Consider the following 26476-nt stretch of genomic DNA (forward strand, 5'->3'; position numbering starts at 1 on the left):
TAAGGTAAAAACAGTGTAAGTTGGCAGGCGAGAAAGACTTCCGTAGACCTAGCGGTGCACGTTGTAATGGAGATTGGAGCACAAGAGGTAAAAAATGAATCTAGGCATGAATTAGCTCCAAGGCCCCCAGCTAGAGACCAGTTAAGTTTAACAAGGGGTCTAGTTCTTCAGTATGACTTCACAACTAAATTGGAAAACAAACATGTAAAAGCTAAATTTCTGCTTGCAAACACTTCCTAGCAGGCTTCAAAATATTCACCAAAAGATAAGCAGTGATACTTTAACACCCAAATATATATTTCTTAAATCAAACGAACAGTTAAACACTTTCACAATTTTTGTTAATCAACTTTTATCACATGTAAAAAAGTTTACAAAAAAAACCATACATTTCCACACTTTGAAAGAAACAATGCAGGGCTTCCATTCACATAATACGACAATGCTACGATTGCTAAAAAAATATTTTACAGTGCATTCATACTTCATCAGCATTTCAGTTTCAAACTGAAGAAATGTATTGCTTTGTAGTCGAAATTCATAATATACACTTAATCAAAACACCACAGTCTACCTTTTAAGAGCACACAAAGACATTACAAATTTTGCTCTATCCATAAAAGTATGAAGCTGCCCCATTCACCTCTTACCAATACCTCTCGACACAAAACGTACATTAAACGTAAAACAATTTTACATGAAAACAACAAAAGGGGCCTAAAAGGCCACAAGAAGAAATCTTAGTCATTCTGAGAGAATGTATAGGAAAGTATAGTAGTCTTGGAATATTAGGTACATAGTGCTTAACAAGTCTGCTCTCATTCGGATGCACAAAAGGTAATTTACCTCAGGGCTTGCTCAGATGATTTTTTTTTTTTAATAAAATGAATTACAAAAACACAAAATAAAGCCTGTCTAAAAACTTCCCAGAAAAAACATGCCGCAGCAAAAGTAGTTACCTCAATCACTTCTGCAAACTGGTACACTAGAGCGTTGTAGAAAGGGGGCTGTTTATGAATCAAAATTAACTCAATTTTTAATTAAACATACTTCTACAGGCAAAATGTATTAGTGTTTACTTCATAAGACTGAACTTGGGGTCCAAATTGTAACCTGTTGCCTAGGTTTTATTAGGTGTTACCCAATTCAAACCTTTAAAAGGCAACTGCAGGAGACACACAAACCCCACTAATGCCCCTAAAACATTTCTGAGGCCTCTTTGCTTCCAGCCTACTAGTGCCTCTATCCTTCACCTGTCATTTGTTTCAAGGCAATTTATTTTCATGAAAGTTAGCTCCCCCTCTCACCCCCTCCCCCCCCCCCCCCCCCAAAAAAAACATCGAAAAAAATTACACGGGGAGCAAGTCAAAGGCAGATCTCGGAAAAACCCTGAATGTTGGCAGACGTTTTGAAGAAGTTGGAAGAAATGTTCAAGAACTATTTGCAAATGTTGGCAGAAACATATCCGGACAGAATGGATACATATATAAAAGTAAGATGCAGCTAGCAGCAGGGTTCAATGGGCAGCTGAATTCTTTGACAGTTTATCTGGACTTTGGAATACTAGCTCCCGCTGAAACTGAAATGCGCATCGCAGGTTAGGGCACAGGACCGCTGCCCACGTATACAGAGGCATAAGCACTTGGTACCATCCAGAAATGTATCTGAAACGTGGTTGGAGTTTAAGAACCAACAGTCTATGTAAATATTGGTTTTGGTTCAAATGTTTTCTTGGATTTTCAGGTGTGGACATTGACCCAATCCATGTTTTACAATTATGTCAACCCTAGATGAACAATTCCATGAAAGTGCCATATGGATCCACACTGGTGCCACCACTTGCAATGTGTTTTCAGGGTAAAGAAAATCACATAGGCTCACTTCAGAAGAAGCCACGGAGGCGCTCACTTCAGAAAAAGGTCCAGAGTGGGTTGTGTCGAATTCTTTGATGATGTTGAATCCTTAGATGATGGATTTGTGACAAATCGTGAAACCTTTTTCTTCTTATGCAGAGTTTGAAGCAGTGGACGGATTTCTGTGAGGTTTGTCTGAGTGAGATAGTCAAGGTAAACATGGGTCATAGCAAAATGAAAAATAAGACATTCATGCAAACCACACATTTGTATTTGAGATGAATATTCCCAAATGTCTTGTTTGAGCAAATCAATTTACACTTTACTAAAAAAATAATAATAATTAAAAAAAATCAAGTTTGGAGTCAATATCGTTGTATACAAATGTGACAGACAGAAAACAAGAGCAAATTAAAGAGAAGTAGCAAGTGTACAAACCAAAGAAAATAATATAAGTAAATGGATGAGAGAGATAGAGAGCAGTAAGAGGAAAAGATACATCACCATTAAACCTAAACGTGTTAAACATGGCATGAGGTGCATAGTACCTGTGTAGTTTTTAGGTACATTACATTCAAACAGTTGTGCCCTTTTGAGTTTCAACTACAATAAAAAAAAATTAAAGTAATAAAACTAGTCTGTTTTGGTTTCCTAGAAAGTGCCTTTGGTCTGCAACAAGCAAGGTTGTCTGGGAAACATATCTCAACACCCGCACAAAAGATTTAGACTCATCTTAGGAGGTTTGCTTTCCATGATATAAAGGCACATCTCTTTGGTTGAGAACTTGCATAGGCAACTTATTAGGAACAACTCATTTCAGAATTATTCCCGAAGGTACACAATTTCAGCCATGGTTCTCTCTTTCCAAGAATTATGCACTAACAAGTTCTTTCACACGGGATGTGATTTAAAAGGTAACTGGACTTAACTGTGGAGTAAGAGAGCCACTGTTGGAATACAGGTTGAACACTTGGAGAGAGAAATCCAATTGTCAAATGAAGGCCATATGCCTAGAAAAAGGAACAGTGGGACCTATTTGCAATATTTACTACCCCACTCACATCTAGCTCACAATTCTAGTAGCAGAAGCTGTCATACAGCAACCCCATTCAGGGGAATAACCTTTTTCCCAGAGCCTCCACATGTTTAGCAAGAAAATGAAGATGGCAAATACAATAGGTTGACCTAAGTCACTTCTCAGGATCTTGATCACCAATCTACAATTCCTAATTCCCAGTTTGAGGCATAGAGGCAAGATCCACTTCCTTGCGTACCCATGGTAATTCAGACAGATAATTACAACATGATCAATGGACTATCACTTGGGGACAGAAGGGACAATACACATCTGACTCTCTGGATGCGTGCTGCCACTCTGCCATAACTGAACAAAGTGGTAGGGTCCAAAACCAGAATTTCATGTACAATGCTTTGGCAAGAGGGGTTTGGATCTCAACCACAAACCCTCCCACGATATAATCATCCTTTAATTCAAGAAAAGCAGCAGGAAGGGAAAAGACGCTTCCAATCCCAGAAATCATACCATCTATAAATCGCCAATTTATAGATGTGTCTATAGATGAGTGTCGATTTCGAAAGCCCACAGGCAACCTTGGGGGTGGACCAAAGGTTTCCACATCCCATCTCAGTCAGTTGGCATTTTAAAAACCTGAACCATGGGATTCTAGAAGCCCCCAGTAACTCCAGTCTCTACTGGTATGGCAAAAGCTCTGAGATCGTCCAGATCCTACGACAATAAAATAATGATCTAAGGCCTACTTTGATGGTGAGAGATCCTAGGCCCAAATCTATCCTGAGGGGAATAAGCAGAGTGCTGATAGTGAGGTTAGTAGGGAGAAGCAGGAAGCGGTTTTCAACTTACTTCAGATCGCTTAAGTTCTGATGGCCCCACAGTGTCCCACCATATAAGGTCACCCCAAGGGCTTGAAGATGAAACATTTGAAGAGCTGGGGATACTGGACAAAATGAAGAACCTCAACATGACCTCACAATACCCCCTGTAGATTGCTCTAACTTGTCTCTACACTTCTGGATGTGGGCAGACCAGTCAAACCCCTAAATAATGTAATGTCTGGACTCTCTCCATGGAGACACCATTTAAAAATCAGGTGGGAAAGCGCCTGACAGGTGTAAAAAAACATGTACTTTCTTCTAGTAAGAGTCATCTCCACACCTCTCTGCTATCAGAAGATTCCAAATTGGTTCAGAAGTCTTTGGATCCCAATTGGAGATTCTGAGATCAAAAAGTGTAATCTGCTAACAGGAGAGCTGGGATCCTCCTGTTGGCAAGACTCTGGCATTATCATCACATGACCCAAACTGGAGCATTATAGTACTGATATATAAAAGAAAAAGGGTCGACCACCAGCACATACTGTTGCTTCACACCCTGAGTAACAGGGATGGGCACTGTAGGCTCTATAAGGCTTGTCCTCTACAGGCGACTGAAAGTGTGCTTCCCTTCTTTCTCAGACATTGCTCTCCCATTACAAGCTTGAAGGCAGTTATTCAAGATGAAGGCTTTTAGCTGTAGAGCAGCAGCTGTCCACTTCTTAAGGGGCGTGGGAGAGAGAGCAGGAACTGACCACGTTTCGTCCTCTTCACCATTCACGATATCTGAGTCAATACTAAGCTGCTAAAAGTCACAAGTAAAATCACCCGTCATAATTTTAAAAGTAACCAGCGGGGAGTCTCATCGGATGAGCACTGATCATATAAATAATAGATAATTCAACTCTGCTACCTCAATGCCTACAGTAAACATTATATTTACAATAAGAAGCACCAGATGGGAACTGGAGGGTAACACAATGTAGGAAACTGGGTTTTGTTTGCAATAGTCACCCCAATTTTTCCTGTTTTCTTAATGCAACTGACTGAAGGGCACTGGGTTCCTGCTAACCAGGTCCCCAGTGCCAGTATTTCTTCCCCAAAACAAGACACCTGGGGACTTGATCCCCAGGCCTTTTTACATCTCTGTAAGACCCTAGTAAATGGTGCCTCTGGTACCAAGGGGAGGGGTACTAAAGAGGGTCCCCCCAGAGCTGCAGCACAGCTTGTGCCACTCTAATGGACCATTTTATTATTTTTTCTTGGGTGTTAAGTTATTTACATTTAAGATGACATTTTAGCACGTTGCCACATTTTTCCCAATAAATAATTTTTGTGTTTTGCACTTGTAACAGGGCTATATTGATATACTGGTCCTATCCTTAAGTGCATGCATTACATAATGATGCAGTTGAGGTTTCCCCTTATTAAAGCTATGGCAATAGTTATTTCAACCTATATTGGTCCTGTAAATCCCAACAGATTTTATAGTAATGGATGGTGTTCCTATCCATTTTAATTCGGCCACCGCATCTTTTGATAAGCTCATGTGGTCATGCAAATTTATACTTCTATCACGTATGGCATTTTCGTACAGAATCAGACAACGAAGCGTACGTTGCCAGTGCCGTCTGAAACGGACCATTGCAGCATCCCTATTGAGTACAGTGTACAGATTCGCATGGGTTTGTATGGTGGCATTAGAGGCACACTTAAGATGATTGAATAGAATACTGCATGTTTTTCCCCCTTTCTAGACACTTCATTTATGGTTGTTGAACTCGCTGTCTGGTAAGACTAGAGGTTTTTACCTTCTTGGTATTTTTGAACATGATTTATCTCAGTTTTTAATACCGTATTTAATTCTTATATAATTGTTGAGGAATTTACATTACTTCGCCAGTAAGGTTTCTGGTTCTTGTTTTTCTTAAGTATGTAGGTTTGTGTACTTGGTTGGCACTCTTTTCTTCACTTTTATATATTTTTTGTGTGCCACTCCACCGGGCGTCTTTCGTTGTTTATGCACACTGTATAATTGGTCATGTTTTAGGTGTACTTGTTCTTATTTTTTTTTTTTGTTGTCTTAGGTTTATTGTATATGCAACACTGGGTCCTGATGATGGTCTTGTTGACTGAATTGCATTTCGAGACTGAAACGCTGAAGGTTTCTCCTTCTTAACAGTGTTATTGACCACCGTTGTTGAATTCATAAAATTGTACTCAAATGGACATTGATTTAAGAGTGTGAACCTTTATAATGTTAAGCAGAGGTTACGTCTCATGGATCCTCGGAGTAATAACAAATGAGCATTGTGTATATAGAATCTTTTTGATGTTGGGCTTCAGTGGTGGTGTTGATATTCTATTCAACACATTGATTTATGTGGTTTCATATAAAATTTTCATTTAACAGTAGGATTCTCTGGGGACGTGGTTTCGGGCGTCAAGATGGCGGTCGCACTCAGAGTGCTCTGGACCCCTCCGCCATCTGCCCGGGAAAGCCGCCTTCTCTAGTCCTGCTCCCTTGTTCATGGGACCCCTGTGGGAGCTCGGACTGACGGTGCCCCGATGGGCTGTGGATTGTTGCGCTGGGGGTCTCGCGCGCCTCCCGAGGACTGAGCTGGGTCTGTGAGGTCCGGGAGGGGCCCCTGAGGGCCCCCCATACAGACGGGGGTGCTAGGGCTGCCCTGACCTGATAGAGCGAGGAGAGAGACAACTCATCGGGCCCCCCCCTCTTGATGCGGTGAGTGACCCCGTCCCCTGGGACGCATGAGAGCGCCGAAACCCAGGAGTGCCGTGGACTGAGGCGACTATGGGCCAGCTGCCCAGGTCTGGATATCATTGGTGGCGACCGGTGGACGACCACTGCTCCTGGGGACACTATTGAACGTGCGTTTTTTTGTCAGTTGGGCTGACGTGGGAGGTGCCCCCCCGGACTGGCCTGGGGGCCCTGCCGCGGACGGAGTGTGGTGGTCCTGGCTGCCCACTGATTCTGTGGATCTAACTGGGGACTTGACGTCTTGCCCAGCGGCTGCTGACTCGCCGCTCGGCATCACTGGCTGGCGCCCGACCCCTGTAGCTGTCTGGTGGACGCGGGGTCTCCCCCGTGGGGACCCCCGGAGGACCCAGTGGCCGTAGGAGGTCCTTGGTGTAACCGGACCCCGTCCGCGTGGGTCACGCGACGTCGCAACTGCTCTGCTTGGCCCCCGGGGGAGGCATGGGGAAGGACAGGGCTTCCAGGCAACCGCCGTCGTCCCAGCAAAGGATCGACCAATTTACTACGTCAGCGGCCTCTCGAAGCGATGGAGACGCACCATCCAGTGACCCTGCCCCAGATGGAGTCAACGCTATCCAAACCACTCCAGGCGCAATAATCTGCGCTTCATTGGTTTTCCGAAGGGGGCGGAAGACAACAAATCCCCCGAGTTTCTGGAGAGCTGGATTAAGTCCTGGTTGCCAGAGCAAACTCGCTCACCCGGGTTTGCAATTGAATTGAACGGGCGCACTGGGCTCTGGCCCCGCAGCCCCCTCCGGGTGGGCCCAGGAGACCTATGATTGCACACTTTTTCAACTTTAAAGACAATGACAACATCCTTGGAGAGGCCAGGCACTCCCCCGACCTCTGAGACAGCCACAAAATTTAGATTTTCCCTGATGTAGGAAGTTGGCTCTGTATGTACTATTTCAAAGTAAGAAATAGCATGCACAGAGTCCAATGGTTCCCCTTAGAGGTAAGATAGTGGCAAAAAGAGATCATTCTAATGCTCTATTTTGTGGTAGTGTGGTCGAGCAGTAGGCTTATCAGAGGGTAGTGTTAAGCATTTGTTGTACACACACAGGCAATAAATGAGGAACACACACTCAAAGACAATTCCAGGCCAATAGGTTTTTATAAGGAAAAATGTATTTTCCTAGTTTATTTTAGGAACCACAGGTTTAAGATTTACAAACAATATTTTAAATGAAAGGTATTGCACTCAGGTATCTTAGGAACTTTGAATAATCACAATAGCATATACAGTTTTGGCAAAAATGGCAATAAGCTATTTTAAAAATGGACACAGTGCAAAAATCAACAGTTCCTGGGGGAGGTAAGTATTTGTTTGGTTCACAGGTAAGTAAAGCACTTACAAGGTTCAAAGTTGGGTCCAAGGTAGCCCACCGTTGGGGGTTCAAGGCAACCCCAAAGTTACCACACCAGCAGTTCAGGGCTGGTCAGGTGCAGAGGTCAAAGTGGTGCCCAAAACACATAGGCTTCAATGGAAATAGGGGTGCCCCAGTTCGGGTCTGCCAGCAGGTAAGTACCCGCGACTTCGGAGGGCAGACCAGGGGGGTTTTGTAGGGCACGGGGGGGCACACAAGCAGGCACAGAACGTACACCCATAGCAGCACAGGGGCGGCCGGGTGCAGAGTGCAAACAGGCTTCAGGTTTGTAATAGGATTCAATGGGGAGACCCGGGGGTCTCTTCAGCGATGCAGGCAGGCACAGGGGGGATTCCTCGGGGTAACCACCACATGGGCTAGGCAGAGGGTCGCTCCTGCACTGGAGTTCGGTTCCTTCAGGTCCTGGGGGCTGCAGGTGCAGTGTGGTTCCCAGGCGTCGGGTTCCTTGAAGCAGGCAGTCGCGGTCAGGGGGAGCCTCTGGATTTCCTCTGCAGGCGTCGCTGTGGGGGCTCAGGGGGGGTTCAACTCTGGCTACTCACGGGCTCGCAGTCGCCAGGGAGTACTCCCTGTAGAGTTAGTTTTCCGCAGGTCGAGCCAGGGGCATCGGGTGCAGAGTGGAAAGTCTCACGCTTCCGGCGGGAAACGTGTGGTCTTTAAAAGTTGCTTCTTTGTTGCAAAGTTGCAGTCTTGGTGAACAGGGCCGCTGTCCTCGGGAGCTTCTTGGTCCTTTTAGATGCAGGGTAGTCCTCTGATGCTTCAGAGGTCGCTGGACCCTGGGGGACGAGTTGCTGTTGCAGTTTTTCTCGAAGTGGGGAGACAGGCCGGTAGGGCTGGGGCCAAAGCAGTTGGTGTCTCCGTCTTCTCTGCAGGGCTTCAGGTCAGCAGTCCTCCTTTGTCTTCAGGTTGCAGGAATCTAGTTTCCTAGGTTCTGGGGAGCCCCTAAATACTGAATTTAGGGGGGTGTTTAGGTCGGGGAGGGCAGTAGCCAATGGCTACTGTCCTTGAGGGTGGCTACACCCTCCTTGTGCCTCCTCCCTGAGGGAAGGGGGGCACATCCCTACTCCTATTGGGGGAATCCTCTAAAACCAAGATGGAGGATTTCTAAAGGCAGGGGTCACCACAGCTCAGGACACCTTAGGGGCTGTCCTGACTGGTGGGTGACTCCTTGTTTTTCTCATTATTTCCCCTGGACTTGCCACCAAAAGTGGGGGCTGTGTCCAGGGGGCGGGCATCTCCACTAGCTGGAGTGCCCTGGGGCATTGTAACACGAATCCTGAGCCTTTGAGGCTCACTGCTAGGTGTTACAGTTCCTGCAGGGGGGAGGTGTGAAGAAGCACCTCCACCCAGAGCAGGCTTTTGTTTCTGTCCTCAGAGAGCACAAAGGCCCTCACCACTTAAGGTCAGAAACTCGTCTCAGCAGCAGGCTGGCACAGACCAGTCAGTCCTGCACTGAACAATTGGGTAAAATACAGGAGGCATCTCTAAGATGCCCTCTGTGTGCATTTTTTAATAAATCAAACAGTGGCATCAGTGGGGGTTTATTATTCTGAGAAATTTGATACCAAACGTCCCAGTATTCAGTGTAGCCATTATGGAGCTGTGGAGTTCGTTTTTGACAAACTCCCAGACCAAATACTTAATATGGCTACAACTGTACTTACAATGTCTAAGAATAGACTAAGACACTGTGGGGCATATTGCTCATGCAGCTATGCCCTCACCTGTGGTATAGTGCACCCTGCCTTAGGGCTGTAAGGCCTGCTAGAGGGGTGACTTACCTATGCCACAGGCAGTGTTTTGTGTGCATGGCATCCTGAGGGGTATGCCATGTCGACTTTGCTTTTTTCTCCCCACCAACACACACAATCTGCAATGGCAGTGTGCATGTGTTAGGTGAGGGGTCCTTTAGGGCGGCACAACATATGCTGCAGCCCTTAGGGACCTTCCCTGGTCACAGGGCCCTTGGTACCACTGGTACCTTTTACAAGGGACTTATCTGTGTGCCAGGGGTGTGCCAATTGTGGAAACAATTGTACATTTTAGGTTAAAGAACAATGGTGCTTGGGCCTGGTTTGCAGGGTCCCAGCACACTTCTCAGTCAAGTCAGCATCAGTAGCAGGCAAAAAGTGGGGGGTAACTGCAACAGTGAGCCATTTCCTTACAGCATCTCTAAGCCAGGACCTCTGTCTCTCTCCTCACCACCACTGAATAAGAAGCTCCCTCCTCCGTAGCTACGGTAGGGGAAGAAATCATGCCAGCGTCAGGGAAGTGTCCAGACTGCTGGCTTCATCCAGGTCCTGAGACCAGTCCATGGGGGCATCAATGTGGAATTCTAAAGCGTCCAGCAACCACTTCCATACTCTCATCATACCCGTATCCATAAGAGTATGGTTCAGGATCCGACCTAGGGAGCAAGGTCCCCGTCAAGTGAGAATCAGCATTGAGCGATGCTGGTCATACTTTGTGTCAGTCTGCAAGGAGTATGGGATCGATGCCGACCAGTGTCGGGAGCGTCAACATCAGAACCATCATCGGGGAAGGTCACAGTAGCACAACAGACACTGGTTCGGATCTGGAAACAGATCCCTGGGTGCCCTCTGGAGCTGAAGCTGCTGGTGAAGAACCCGAGGGGGGCCCTGCCACCCCTGCAAGGCCCAAAGGCACTCCAGTAGGATCAGACTGGCCAAAAATGACAGGCATGGCCTCCTAGAACTCAAGGAGCTTGGCAGGTGTGGCCCAGCTTCTGGAAATCCAGGGAAGCATGAAGCTGACCCAGAAGTAGACTGAAAACTGCCACGAAGAGAGTCTACGCTCCTTTTCCTGCGTCACGTCATCCAACTGACAGGGTGAAGTCGAAGAACGTTTGCACTTCTTGTGCTTACCCGAACGATGAAGTGTTTGGGCTCTGCGAGTGGTCTCAGGACCTTCCTCTTGACTGAGATCGACACAGAGCTGCGCCGGACTGCAATTAGCTTTAGGGATTGCTCCCTCAAAGACTTCAGGTTCCTTACCGAGCACTTTGAGCACGACTTTGGGATGTGGTCACACTCCAAACACCAGAGACACGACGTGCAGATCCGTCATGGACACCATCCAGTGACCGGTATCACAAAGCTTGAAGCCAGTCTTCCGTGATGACATCTCGACGCACCAGAATGTTACAAAAAAGCTTTGACATAAGTCGAAAAGTCCAGTCAAAAAGTGACTGCGGGATAGCTCTTCAGATATGTGCATAGGCTGGGGCGAACCCCCCCCCAAAAAAAACGTACATAAGTGCACCAGGGTGGTGCCTATATAGGACTTGTGAACACGTCGAGGGACGCAGAATCGATCGACACTACCTGACGGCACACAGGGGTACTGCTCAAGAAAAATCTCCGGATCCAGACTGATGCGCCTGGTGGAAATTCTAAAGTAAGAAATCTGCAACTAGAAGTCTCTAGCTCTCTCAGACAAATTATATGACTGAACAAATATTACAGTTGGCTTATTTCATCCCAGGCAATGAACAAATTATTTTCTAACAATGAAACTTTTTCTAGTAGATTTGGTTTTCTGCAGAGTCCTCATCGCTGTAACTCTCCATTCGCCAGACTGGGGCTACATAATCTGCTGTGGTTACCATGGAAGAGACATTGCGGTTCCAAAAGGGCAAAATCTGTTTCTGATTACTTCGCTGATCTAGAGACATAGGAAAGGGGGAGAGGGGTAGAGTAGACATAATAGTAACCAATAGAAGAAAAACACAAAAGTAGGAGGCAATTCAATCTATGGGGAAAAATGTATTTACAACAAAAACATTAGTAAAGCTCATCATCTAACTGATACTTCTTCCTGCTGATTACTCATCTTCCCATAAGAAATCTCAGCATCAGAAAAAGAGCTTGATGGAGCTCTCCTAGTGGAAGAAAGTGCAAAGTTTTGACTTTCCATGCGATGAACTTCTGATCAGCTCTGTGTATGGGCTCGAACAGTGCTTGCATTAACTGAGAAAGAACAATGTTGAAATGCCACTGAGGAGGAGGTGGTCGCACTGGAGGAAAAATGCGAAACAGTCCTTTCATAAACTGTTTTGAGTCTGGATGAGCATAGCGAAGGTACACTTGTAGAACATCTATATGAAGATATTGCTGCCAGATGAACCTTAACTGAGGCATGTACGAGCCCAGTCTTAGAGAGTGCAAGGAGTTATGATATAATTTGCTCCGATAAAGCCTCTAGGGGGTGGACAGTGTTTAGTCAGCACCAAACAGAATCTTCACCACTTGAGTCTGTAAGCCTTCTTTGTACTCTCAGCCCATGCTCTAGAAAGAATTAACCTACACTCCTGATCAGTGTTCACGTTCTGGAATTCATAGAACTCAGGAGCCATGCGTGCAACTGGAGAGAGGCCGGATGAAGCATCTGCCCTTGGTTCTTTGTTAGCAGGTTCCATTTGCTGGGAAGTCGTATGGGATTGGTCACTGATAGGAGAATGAGTACCGTGTACCAATACTGTCTGGGCCACCTGGGTGCTATGAGTATGAGATGGCAATCCTCGGTCTTCATCTTCTTGAGAAGTCTGGGGATCAACGGGAAAGGGGGAAAAGCAAATGCAAAGATCCTGGACTATTGCATCAAAAGGGCATTCTCTCACAACCCCAGGAGTGGAAACAAACTGGCGTAAAAGTGGCATTTGACGTTCTCGTTGGTGGCAAAAATATTCAGGGCCAGTCGTCCCTGGCTTTAAAAGAGCTTGTGTATTTCCTTCTGATCGAGTACCCATTTGTGGCAACTGTCGCCTGTCCTGCTGAGTGAGTCTGCAAGGACGTGGTTGAAACCAGACATGTTTCGCTCTCACAGATATTCTGTGAAGAGTGAGCCAGTCCCGGAGAGCTAGAGCTTCTTGTGAGCAGGAAAAAGATTGCGATCTTCCCTGTTTGTCTACATAAAACATGCTGGTTGTGTTGTCTGTGCAGATCAACACCGAAGATCCTGAAATTCGAGAAAGGAAAGTTTTCAGCGTAAGAGAGATTGCTTTCAACTCCAAAAGATTTATGTGCATCCTCTTCTGAGAGCTGAACCATTTCCCTTGAATGTACATGTCTTGCAAGTGACCTCCTCAGCCTTCTAGAGAAGAGTCCGTGTGATGATGAAATCTGGAATTGGAGTTAGGAAAGTTAACCCCTGAGAGATGCAACTGGTTTGAGACCACCACTGTAGGGTTTCTAGCATCCTTAGTGAGAGTTTTATCAAGTCCTCGAAGGACCCTTGAGACAGGATCCATTGAAGTTGCAGTTATTCTTGTAGTGGTCGATCTAGAATCGGTCTCCATTCTCCTGACTTCTTTCTTAGTAGGAAGAACCAAGCGTAAAAACCCAGACTTCTCTGATGAATGGGAACCTTTTCCATCACACCCTTGGAAAGCATTTGAGATACTTCTTTCATTAGTAAGTTAAGGTGAGGTGAGTTTCCACTGGAGGGTGGTTTGGTGGTTTTTGCACAAAATCTAGCAGGAGGGTTAAGACTTGCTTCAGTAAACAGCATATTGAGATTTACTTTTTGAATCTCTTTGGTCATCCGTCTGAGGAGGGCAGCCCAGTAACAAAACTGAAAAGTGGGAATGGTTCATCCTCCTTGTATATATGGTAGTACCAATACATGCATCGTCATTCTAGGTTTTCAGTGGGCCCCTATCAATTCTGGCATAATGCTTCCAAGTTTAAAAAAAAAAAAACTACTGGGAAGATCGGTTGGCAGGGGCAAACATAGAAACAGTACTTTGAGGAGTATTACCATTTTGACGATGGTCTCTCTACCCATAACTGAAATTTGAAGGTCTTCCCCATCTATGGAGCATCCATGAGATTTTGTTCAATATTTGTTTATAGTTAGATGTGTACAACCCATTATATGTACTAGGTAAGTTACTTCCTATGTATCTCAAAGTTGGAACTGCATATATGACATTATTTCTAGTGGCACATATACAGGCATATTTGGCCTTATCCATAATCAGTTTACATCTTGAAAGTCTGCCATAATCCTTTGCCATTTTCTGAACTTCTAGAGTCTCCTTTCGGAGTTGGAAGTGGCTAGCTTTGTATAATCTGCATATGCCATAAATTTGATCTGTCTGGGGAGTCTAATCAACTAAATATATATGTTGGTTTTAATCATTAAGAAAAGGTTTCATATACAAGTATGCAGACAAGGAGAGAGTGGACAACTTTGGTGTATTCTGCATGTGATAGAGATTTGTTGTAGACTGTATCCCCTTAACAAATATTGAGCTTGGAAAACTTTTATAAATTGTGGTGGAAACATCATCTGTTGCGTGACTCCCCATAAAAATGGCCACTCCACCCTTTCGAAAGACTTCAGTATCTAGACCTGCTAAATTAGTGTATACAGATGTATACCTACCTGTAACAAAACCATGCTGTAAGGGAGACACCAATTTAATTATTTTGCTTCCTAGCTGCTAAATTTCTTGCATATTTTTTAAAATCCTTACAAAGAACTGAGATAGGGCTGCAGAAAACTAACCGCTTGGGGGATTTATTTGACTTATAGAAAGATATTGTACAGGCAGTATTCTGTGACTCTGGAATAATTGCCCCATGCCAAATTACGGTTTCTAGCTGAAAGAATAAAGGCTATACTAATGGCAATAATGTTGTATACACTTCAGATGGAATAGCATCTGTACCTGCTGTCTTGCCTTCTTGGGTAAATTTATTAGCTTTGAACATTTCTTGGCAAGTGATTGTATGAGAGACTTCGACCTGATGTTCCTCCGAGACTAAGCAGATTCCTTTTTATCTAGGAATGTTTTTATGTCTTACTCATATTTCGCACAGTACCCGAAATCAGAATATTCTTAAGTATAAAGTTGGTTAAAAAAAAAAACCTTTCGAATTCTGAGCAGGTCTATAATACATTCTCCCTTAGCCGATGTAATCTGGACAATTTTATGCACCTTCATGTCTGTGATGCTAATAAGGTTTTCCCCAAGTTCCTATTGTAGGTATCACCTGATCTGCTGGGTGTATGCTATGAGTGACCACATGTGTATAATTTCTCACCATACTATCTATTTTAGATACACCTGAAATTGTTAAAATTGGTTGTGTTGCTCTTCAATATCTGCAAGCTTGGATCTAAGCTGGTTCTTCTCTGTTACCCTAGGTTGCCTTGCATGTAACAGGAATTCTTTAGTAAACCCCCTAACTGATGCCTTAATTGCATCCCATTCAATAAAAATGTTAGCTGAATCTTGGTTAATTTCTATATGTATATTCCAGTACATGAGACTGCCGTTTCTTAATAAACTGTTGATTCTGTAGTAAATACTTAGGAAAGTCCAAGTCGGGTTAATATTTGGCCCATTTATTATTTCTAGATCCAATTAAATCAGGTCGTCATCCGACACCCATGTTGGGTGAAAAAAAATACTCAATACAGGTGGTAATTTCCTGCTTACCAAGAAACAGTCAATCCTGTAGTAATTCTGTGAGCAGGTGGGTCTACAGGGTCATACTTATCCATTAGAAGTTGAATGGCTTTTCTACTTTTAGCCATACGCTGGCGTGCATTAATGTGCATGGTATAGAGTGAATAGAATTAAAAAACCCTGCAATTAAGAAGTCCTGTGGCTTATCCAAAAATGCTGCATGTATTTGATGAAGAAGAGCTGAATCCTCCTGGTTGGGTCAATACACTGAACACAAATTAAGTATAGTAGCTCCTATATTGAGTGACTATAACACACCTCCCTGCATTATCATTTTATTGATCAAGGGTTTGAAACTAGGGCTTGGAAAAAAATGATTGCAATTCCTTTTATGGATGCATTACTGAGCTAGCATATGCAAGTTTAGCGTCCACTCTTTATATAAGTTATCCTTCCTTACTATACAAGTTTCTTGCAGTAATGCAATATCAGGTTTTTATCTTTGGAGCTCTTGGTAGACTCTCTTGCTTGTTTTTGGAGTGGAGTCCTTTCATGTTAATGTGACAAACCTAATACACTGAGCAGCCATATCAGTAGTTCAAATTAAAAAAATATATATTAGGTTGTACTCTTGGTACGTGCTGATATTTAGATACCTTTTTCTAAAATGACATAACTTATTTTGCAGCATTATATAGTTGTCACTCTGATGAGCATTACCTTTTTGTGTATTCCCTAACACCCTCTCGCTCAACCCCCTTCTCTCCTTAACCTCCCATCTGAAACAGGCCTGCCCGGTCATCTTAAAGGACTCCCACGCCCGCCACCACACCTTTGCCTCTAGGGATGCAAGCATTCGCATTCTGGGAAAAACCTGGGCGGATGACCCACCATCTTTCATCATCTGCACCCCCATAGGTAGTAAGCCTTTGACTCAGTCAGAAAAAACACACGCACTGACACTTTCAGAAGGGATTTTCTCTTTCTCTTTTCCTTCTCTTTACCCTTCCCCTCCCGCTTTTCCCTGTCATTCTCCCTTCCACTTCTCTCCTTCCTTCTCATTGCCAGCATTTGCAAATTTAGTCTCTGTAAGTGATATTATGTCTTTCATCTTTCAGATTTGTGAGCATCAATAGAAAGATGCAAGTCAACTGGGTCTACAAAGTTTTGGAAGGCTCCCTTCCAATTAATTCTCAAATTTGAGCCTCTGAGGGACGCATTGTCACACGCAATGGCTCCACCTAATCTGGTACTTGCTGAACCCGGGTGTAAAGAGAGAACTGCATTAATCAGGGGCCCAGTGGGGGCCAATGCATGAGCTTAGGCAGAGCGATGCCTGAAGACTAAGCTCCCCGCCACCATTTTCCCCCCCACAAATAACTGTTTTAGGAGTATCTGGGGTATAGACATTACTATCACAACATATCGAGCAGAACCAGATATGGAACCAGACTGCCCAAGTTCAAGACAATCTTCTTGAATATAGAATTGCACATCAGGTCTGGGATAAAACAGAAAGATGTTCTCTTCTCTGTAAAGCTCCAGCGTCTCTAGAGACTGCACTCAGAGGAGCTACTACTACTGAAAAGTCAGGGGTGCTTGTAGCATTAGATGTTTTAGAGTGGTTTTAAAGTTAATAGTGATTTGTCTGGTCATCTTTCAGTATTTCATCAGCAAGAGAGGTAGACTTCTTACAGGATTCCATAAGAGTTGGATCAAATTTGGTTTCTTGAGGACGATTGTTGAAAACCCTTAAAACAACATGTGTATTGTCTTTGGCACTCATCAGTACCCTCACCTTCAAAATATATTGTTCATTTTATTCGCATCAAAGAAAATCAAGTTAAAAAGTCTTCTTACACTGGTAAAAAAAAAGCTTACTGACTTTAGTTTTTAGACCACCTCAAACAATCTCTGAAAGCTTCTTAATTTTTCCCATTACTTACCTTCTTCTTGCACATAGTGCTGCGATTAAGAGAGAGTCTTATTCTGTTGCCTTTCGGGCAATGTTTCAAAAGTTTTATCTAAGAGTTATGTTACTATGTTATTTCAATTTGGAATGCCTTTATTCTGCAATAGTATACTGCTGAAACTTCAAAGGCTGCTGATTTATAAAAAAAACAATGTTTTACTTTCTTCCTTTAAATCTTCATTATAGTTTGAGATAGGTTTTTCAACATGTTACCTCAGTCCATTGCTTTGAAAGCCCACAAACAGAGATAACAACTCCGATCACTATTCTAGCAATTTTCTTATTAGATTGTTTTTATGCTTTAGCCGAACCCTGCACCCTGGGGTTCTCCCACACCAGGGTACAATTTGTTGATTTTCCCAATGTTCCCAGACCCCTGATCAAAGCACTGCGCCTGCTGACATGCTTCCTTACAATGGGGGAGGGTTTGTTAACTAACCAGATACTTGCTCTCCACCCAGGCCGACCTACTCAACCATCATTTATTACTGCAGGCTTCAATACCTTCCTGTCACTTGCCTGTATTTTAAACCTTATAAATATGGCCTAGAAAAAGGTGGCAGGTCTGTGCACACACTATACAAATAGGCTTACTTGTGCCAGCAAATGTTTACCATTAATTTGGTCTCAGCTACGACAGCTGTCCCAGAAAAGGAATGGGGCCCCTTAAAAGTCTGCTTTTGTGCCTAACACTTTCTAATTCAAAGGTATCCACCAAAGGACAAGGAGGGCTACATCACTGTCAGATGTTCAGGATAACCACTATCTCTATTTAGATTTGCTGTATGCAATTTTTCTTGTGGGTTCAGCTAAACAACGCTGCATGCATCACGCCATAAAGGTCCTATACTGGAAACCACTCCTTTATGAATGGGCTATATCATTTTTAGAGAGGAAAATAAGCCACATTTTAAAAACACGTTACAAGGTTTGATCAAATGACAGAGGGGGCTTGTACCATGGAGTTACTGGGGCACTCAAGTTCAGTAGAAAATACACCAGTGACCTTAGGTAGATCGCTTTGAAAGGCTACATCTGGTCAGACAGTACAGAATTATTCCAAGCTAATAATCGAAAGAAAGATCCCTAGCCACCGAAATAAAGCACTCAGGAGTAATGGCTGAGATTAATAAGATCACAACACACTTCCACTCTTCCCAAAAGCATCAACACCTGCTAGTCCCCAATCTCCAAATCTAGGTCAGGTTGAATTAACCCAAACCATCAGGAACAATATCTGTTTTTATGATGCAAATGAAGTAGCATATGAGCAAAGACCTAAGCAGTTCACAGGCCGTACAATGGAAAATTCCCAGAAACCAAGATTTCAGCAAGACACAATTACTGCCAAAGGATACAGGTTGTATGAACTTTGTTCGTCCTCCCATGCCATCGTAACCTGTTCTAATCTGAAAGAAAATACATTTAAGGGTCATTTGGTGTAAAATTAAAAGCACAGAAAAACTGTTACAAAATAACCTGTGGCAAAGAGGAAGTATCTAGAGACTGGCAAACACAGATGAGTAATGCATAGGCAACACATGCTGAAGATTTTCACTGTAGGATATTCTTAGGACAGAAAATAAATTGTGGTGATGACACTCTAAATGCTAGGCAGACAGAGACAGCACTACTATGCCAAGAATGAGAAATCAACAACGTTCTGCAAAGTCTCAGACAATGATAATGTTTACAAAGGGAATTTAGAGTGATCATGCTAAACCTTGAAATAAAGAATTCTGGACTTTCAATGAAAGGGCGAGGGACCATTTAATATTCCAGGTCAGAAGAATTAATCTCAATTATCTTCCTCCGTCACACTGCGCAACTACATTTTTCCAGGGAATAAGTATGCTACGTGAAAATGTCAAGGGCACAGGAAAAAGTGTATGGTTGACGATTGCTGAAATCAAAGGAAATCACTGTGGTGTCAGACTAGAAATCTGTCTTCGATTCAAAAAACAAAATTAGTATAAAAAAACACAAACGTTCAAAGAAAAAAAAAGATTATTGCGTTGACATAAGCATAGGCTTACACGAAGCACTCTTTTTATCCATTTCTTTGAACTGAGTTCTCAGACTGTACTTACAGCTCCTTTATTCTGATGAGGATTTAACAGGCTACCATGAGACTTGCCCTTTAAAAGAGAGTTCTTGATGAAGGCAGGTAGAAGAACCTCATCATTAGCTTCTTGGTGCTCCTCTCCTCGATGCTATTGAGAATAAATGAAAAAACAAAATGTATTATAGGTGCTCCTCCTGACTGGCTCAATTGTATCACTTGTTTCCAGATAGAATAGTGCTTTCAAGTTCTTGCTTCTCTCCTGATTCTGGATTTGTGTTACAGAAGGAAAACACACTAGCTTGGCAAGCACAATTACATGGCAATGTGCTTTTTTCACAAATACTCTCTGCAAGTCAGCAGTATATTTCAAAGCCAATGCAACTCACAAAATATAAAACAAGCACAGACAAGAAAAATAGATATGGCCTTGGCAAGCTGGTGGGATGGCTTACTTTTTTTTTTTAATTATTTATCACAGGTATATCACAATAATAATAAAGGAAAAAAATGTACTGTTAGCTATAAGTGTGCTCTTTATGCTTGCAAAACCAAAACAAAAAAAATAATAATAAACCTTACTGATGCGGCTGCTTTACTGATAATTTTTTTTTTTTTTTTTTTTTTTTAAAACACAGCAAGCCTTCCAGTTTGTCACTGCATTTACTATTATAATTATTTGTAAAGGAGATAATAAATCATAACCTAACCAATAACACAAGTAGCAACCAGATACAATGTTGCTTAAACACTTATTACACAAGCAAGCAAACCAAGTAGCTGGTATTTAATGTTAATACAAAAATAATAAATAAGCAATTTGTGAACGAGCTTTGCAACTGAAGATATTAGAACTACTTTTAGGTGGATGTGAACAATGTGCACAGGCTTGTTTAGTCACTCAAAGTGATGGAGTGATGGATTCGAAATGGTACTGTGGGCTGAACTGTTGTGCCATGCTGTACGCTGTGGTAGGTAGAAGCAAAAATTTAACAGAACAGCGGATGAAACCACTGACCAAAGGCCCACCTATAGAAGTATAGAATTCATGCCTTTTTATTGAGAAAACCAAATCTGATAAAAAAGCTTAATCAGTTTCAAAGGCCAGTTCTAAAAATGACATTTCTGGTCTGATGCGATCCTTACCCCTCACTGCACCACTGGTACATTTTGACCTAAAAGAATAAGCTACTTACCTTTCGGAATGCTCTTTAAAGTTACTGAAGGTAAATACAAATCTTCTGATGGATGCTTCTAACCGCAGATTCTTCACCGTGTGAACAGATTCCTAAGGATGGACAAAAAAGGTAAAACTCCCATCCTGGCGGACCGCACGGTCAAGGAAATAGTGCTTAGAAAACATGCGCACTGATGCCCAAGTAGATGTCCGACTAATATCCAGGACAGGTATTCTGCATGCCAGTGCAGTGGTAGCAGCCTTGCCCTTCTTTCCACCACAGAACCCACAAAAAGCTGATTATCCACCAAAAGTTTTGGAGTCCAACTGACACATTCTCTCTTCCTCTTCTGAGGAATGAGGAGGAGCAAAGACGCTAAGAAGAGTGATGGCTTAGCCAATGTGAAAAGACATCCCCACCTTTGGAAGGTATGCTGCTTAAGTCTGTAGCACCTGCTTGTCCAACAGGATGGTGGTGTAAGGAGGCTGGAGCTCCCTTACACAGTATGCCAATATTACTGTGACTAGAAAGACCGTTTTCAAGGTGAAGCAGTGCAATGGGCATCTCTCAATTGGGGTTCGAATGGGATACACATGCGGAAATAAGGGCAAAATTCAAGTGAAATAGTGGCACCACAAAGAGCTTTGGGGGAAAGATGTAGCAAACCTTTGAGAAAATGCATCACAACAGGTAACTTGAACAAGAACAGGTCCGGCAACTGTAAAAAGGCTGAAATGGTCGACAAGTAACCATGAGCTGTGCTCACAGCCAAACCTTTCCAAGATGAAGATAAAACAAGGTGAAATACATTAGACTTTGGCCTGCAACAGGTCCGTTTCGTGGGTGTTGTACCAAGTCACAAACTACCAGTACCCTCCAAATACAGATTTCATGGACCGGTGCCTGGATGTTAGCATTACATCAACTACTTCAGAATGAGGGTAAAAAAAGTTCAACTGTTACCCCTCAATCTGATTCCAAGTCCCTGCCCTGCTGCTGTGGCAGGCGAACCTCCTGAAGCAGCAGTCTGATCAGAAGACAGATGCTCAGATCCAGAAATTTCAGACCCCACACTCTCCTGGCCCAAACAGCAGCAACTGGGCTTGGTCTTTTTCAGATCCTTCCGAAGTATACAGAAGAAATAAGTTGCTTACCTGTAACTAGTTCTCCAGTAATGGACACTTTCATAGATTCACATGCTTGAATACTTCCTCGTCGTCGAGATGGGAGTCCCCGGTGGAATATATAACCAGGCCTGAAGATGAATGCACACAATACATGAAGTAGGCCTCAATACAACAACCCATCCTAGTCGTTTTGTAAAATAGACCCAATCTCAAGCTCGAGCCACTCAGATTGCCTCACCCCTTTAGCACCTCCTGTGAGGAGCTGCCTTCCCTCAGATTTTTCCAGTACAAGTGCTGAAAGAACCCAGCACACTGAAGAGAGAGAAGCTGAGCCCCCCCTGGGAGGCGGGCCGGCCGGCCGGCCGGCCAGCCACCTGTGAATCTATGAAAGTGGCTAAAACTGGAGAACTACAGTTACAGGAAAGTAACTTATTTCTTACTCCAGTATTGGAACTTTCATAGATTCACATGCTTGAATAGAATAGCAAGCAGTAACTAACATTTTCTGTACCAAGAAATACTGTCTGTCAATCATAAATAATTTCAGACAGTTACATGCATAGCAATAAAATAATGCTGTAAACACAAATATATAAATATGCAAGAAAGGTAAGTAAATAATAACCAGAAAATGTGATTAAATCTGAAGCAGATGGAGGGAAACAAACAGCTCACCTTATCTGAACAAATGTCTAAGAACTGCATGACCCACCGCGGCATCATGGAGCGATTCAACATCCAGGCAGTAGTGTTTAGTGAAGGCGTGCGTTGTCCTCCACATGGCTGCACGACAGATGTCTAGAAGGGACACTCCAGAGAACAGTGCACAAGAAGTGGACACTGCACGTGTAGAATGTGCACAAACTTTACTGTCCAGCGGTCGACCAGCTTTTTGGTGGCAAAAGGCTATGGCACTAGAAATCCATTTGGAGATGGTTTGTTTAGAAACAGGAAGCCCTCTCCTGGGCGCACTAAATGCCACGAACAGCTGACTGGATCTTCTGATTGAGGATGTGCGCTGCAAATAAAATTTAAGGCATCGCTTGACGTCTAAAGAATGCAGCGATCTTTCTGCCCCAGTCTTGGGTCGAGGAAAGAAAGTCCTTAGGACCACTGGCTGGTTCATGTGGAAATCAGTTGGCACCTTTGGGATGAACTTCGGGTTTGTCCGTACGATGACTGTCGTCTGTAAACCTCAAGAAAGGCTCTTGGATAGTAAAGGCCTGAATCTCGCTTACTCTGTGAGCTGATGTCAAAGCTAAGAGGAGCGCTACCTTCCAGGTAAGATATTTAATGTCTGAATTACGAAGAGGTTCTAATGGCTCCCTCATCAACTGAGTTAGGACTGTATTCAGTTGCCAAGATGGAGGAGGTCGTTTGGCTGAAGGAAAGAATCGGAATAAGCCCTAGCCCTTCATAAACTGCTTTATCAGCCTATGAGACCAGAGAGACGGACCTTTGGATGGTCCCCTGTATCTGGAGATAGCAGCTAAGTGGATAAGCATGGGCGAGACCAGACTTCGCCAGTTGGAGAAGGTACAGTAAAACCTGTTCTGGAGAAGATGTAAGCGGATGAACACCATTCGCAGAACACCATAAACAAAACCACTTCCATTTTAATGTATATGTCTTATTGGTGCTCTCTGCCGAGCCTTAGCTAAAACTGTTCAACAGACCATCGGAATGTTTAGATGGCCAAATCCATTGAACTCAGGAGCAATGCACATAATCGGAGATGCTTGGGATCCGGATGCCTCACTTGGCCCTGGCTGATGGTGAGCAGGTCCGGAATGGGTGCTAGATTGATGGAAGGACATGAGGATAGCAACAAAAGCTCCGTGTACCACGGTTGACTTGGCCAAGCTGGAGCAATTAGAATTATCTGGCAGGGCTCCGATTTGATCTTGCTGATGACCCGAGGAAGAAGGGGTATCGGAGGAAAGGCGTAAGCATAGATCTCTGACCATGCTATCAAAAGGGCATTTCCCCACGATCCAGGCTGGGGATGCCAGCTTGCATAAAACCGGCATATCACGTTCTGGGGCGTCGCAAAGAGGTCCAGGTTCAGTGTCCCCTACCTGCGGAAGACTGCATCCAGCGTTGTTTGGTTCAGTTCCCACTCGTGTGAAAATGTGCTCAGCTTCCTAAGAGAGTCTGCTATGGTGTTGCTGACTCCTGGAAGATGTTCCACCCAAATGTGCACTGAATTCTGAATGCACAAGGTCCAGATGAGCTGAGCTTCTGTGGAAAGTAAGCGAGACAGAGTTCCGCCTTGCTTGTTTATGTAGTGCATGGTGGTAGTATTGTCTGCCCAGACCAGCACTGACTAACCTGGGATTCTCTGGAGAAAAGCTTGTAGTGCAAAATACACAGCTCTGAGTTCGAGAAGGTTGCTGTGCAGCGTTGCATGAGAATTGGGCCATCTGCCACTGACTTGCAGATCTTGTAGCCATGCGCCCCATCCCTCCATCGAAGAATCGGTCGTGATGGTGAACGGAGGGATTTGATTCAGGAACTCAAGACCAACTGAAATGTTTGCAGGTGTTGACCACTACTGGAGGGAGTGGACCATTCTTGGCGTTACGTGAATGATGTCGCCCAAGGACCCTTGCGCCCGCTTCCACTGTTTGTCGAGCTCTTCCTGTAGAGAGCGCATTCGAAGACGATAGTGTGGAACTAGGTTGATACAGGAGAACATCATCCCCAGTAATGATTTGAACCTCTGAACTGAAAGAGACTTGTTTGTTCGAACTAATTTTGCCAAGGTCAAAAGCTTGAGTTGGCGTTCTTCTGCAGGAAAGGCTCTTGTAAGACTTGTGTCTAATATAGCACCCAGAAACACTATCCTTCTGGTAGGCTGGAGCTGTGACTGGTCTCTGTTGAGAGTGAGACCTAGTTGTTGGAAAAGACGTAACGTGGTCTTGAGGGTGTGACGTAGAGCAGAAATATTCGGAACCAATCGTCCAGATATGGGAATACCTGGTGCTTGAGACGTCTCTGATATGCAGCCACTGGGGCTAAGCACTTTGTGAAAATCCAGAGGGCGGATTTGAGACCGAAGGGTAGCACTCTGAACTGAAAGTGGTGGCCGGCAACCATGAATCGCAGACATTTCCTGTGCTTGGGGTGAATGGGAACGTGGAAATACGCATCCTGAAGATCTAGGGAAGCCATGAAGTCGCCTCTGTTGAGAAGCTGTAGTACGTCCTTCAAAGTTACCATTCAAAAGTATTGTTTGAGATATTTGTTGAGCTGCCTCAGATCCAGGATGGGTCTCCACAGACGGGACTTCTTTCTGACGAGGAAGAATCGAGAGTAGAAACCTCTTCCTCGCTGCGAAGAGGGTACCATCTCTATCGCCCCTTTGGACAACATGCTTGCTATCTCTAGGAGAAGATGCAGATGTTGTTGGCGCTCCCTGGAAGATGGCGTTTTGTGAGGCCTGGAAATGAATTCTAGTAGATGGCCATGAGTTATTATGTCCAGAACCCGCTTGTGATCTGATTCCAGCGACGTAGATGACAGGACAAGGAGGGAGTGATAGCCGGCCCCTGGAGGCGGTCATTGCCTGCACAAGGCATCCTTGGACTGTCTTCCCAATCTTCCTCTAGGAGGTGGTCTGCTGTATGCTGCCGCTGGAGGCTGCCTTTGATGGTACTGGGGTCTGGATGACTGATACTGGGAAGAGTAGGGTGGATAGCAAAAGGACTGGTAGCCACCTCTAAAAGAGGAGTGACCTCTACCCCCGGCTCCTCGAAAGGGAGTACGCTTGTACTGAAGGGAACCCAATGACCTGGCAGTATCAGACTTGATCGCCTGACGGGCATCGTCAACATGTTTGCCAAACAGGTCTTGGCCATCGTACTGGAGATCCAGGATCTTTGTTTGGACATCTGGCCTGAAATTAGTGCTTTGAGCCATCCTTGGTGCCTTAAGATGGCTGAACCAGCCAGAAGCCTAAATCCCATGGCCGCAATGTCCAGGGCGCAGTCAATCACTTCTGCAGATGTTCGCTGACCCTCTGTAATGATCTTTTTTGCGTCTGACTTGTTGGTATCCGAGAGGTCCTCTACAGAGTGGGAGATGTCAGACCACAGCTGCCTGTCGTACATGCCCAGAAGTGCCAAGGAATTTGCCGCACGGACCACAATTGCTGACATAAAAGAGAACTTCCCGATATTGTCCAGGCACCTTCCATCCTTATCAGGAGGGGCTGATAAAGGCGCTGAAGGGTTCTTGGAGCGTTTCTGGGCAGCCTGGGAAACCACAGAGTCTGGTTTAGGGTGACCCACTAGGCACGCAGGAGTGTCTTCTGTTGCCTTATACTTCTTGTCCAGCTTAGGTAAACACCGCTGGTACTGTCGCCGGGTTTTTCATAATTTTTAGCCCTGGACTCCAGACACGGTCAATGATTGGGATAGCCCTAACTGATTTTCTGTGCTGCTCTTTAAAATCATACAGAAAACAGTCCTGCTGCGTAGATGGTAATTGCAGCTTTCTCTAAGAGGTTATGGAAAGAGCCAATATCCTCAGGAGGAGGTTCGACTGCCAGTGGCTCCGGAGAACATACTCATCCCATTCGTCCTGGTCAGATAAAACCTCTCCTTCCTCTGCCGCTTCATCAGAAGAGGCCTGGACCTGAGGACTCTGCGGAGCCTGACGAGGAACTTGTGGCGTCGTAGGAAAAACTGGCAGAGGTGCCGGAGTAGCTGGAGCAGAAACTGCTGGAGTGGGATCTTTCCTCGGTTGAGGGTAGAAGCGCTGTCTGTAGTCCGCCAGCATAGCCTGGAGGTCAGACACCAGACCGGAGGGCAGAGGTACTGTTTCCTGCTGT

The 26476-nt window shown here is 44.3% G+C and overlaps 1 protein-coding gene across 1 annotated transcript in view; it reads right to left on the reverse strand.

Annotated features, from left to right (window-relative positions):
* Positions 1-337: 337 nt before the first annotated feature.
* TRAIP (TRAF interacting protein) overlaps positions 338-26476 on the reverse strand; it is a 222037-nt gene continuing 195898 nt past the window's right edge. The window contains exons 13-15 of the mRNA XM_069206848.1: positions 19366-19488; positions 18634-18684; positions 338-2048 (exon numbers count right to left, since the gene is read on the reverse strand). Coding sequence (XP_069062949.1) covers positions 1905-2048; positions 18634-18684; positions 19366-19488 — 318 coding nt within the window. The 3' untranslated portion in view covers positions 338-1904. The remainder of the gene's footprint in view (positions 2049-18633; positions 18685-19365; positions 19489-26476) is intronic.

This window comes from Pleurodeles waltl, chromosome 9 (genome assembly GCF_031143425.1).
Source record: "Pleurodeles waltl isolate 20211129_DDA chromosome 9, aPleWal1.hap1.20221129, whole genome shotgun sequence".
In the NCBI taxonomy this organism is placed as follows: Eukaryota; Metazoa; Chordata; class Amphibia; order Caudata; family Salamandridae; genus Pleurodeles; species Pleurodeles waltl.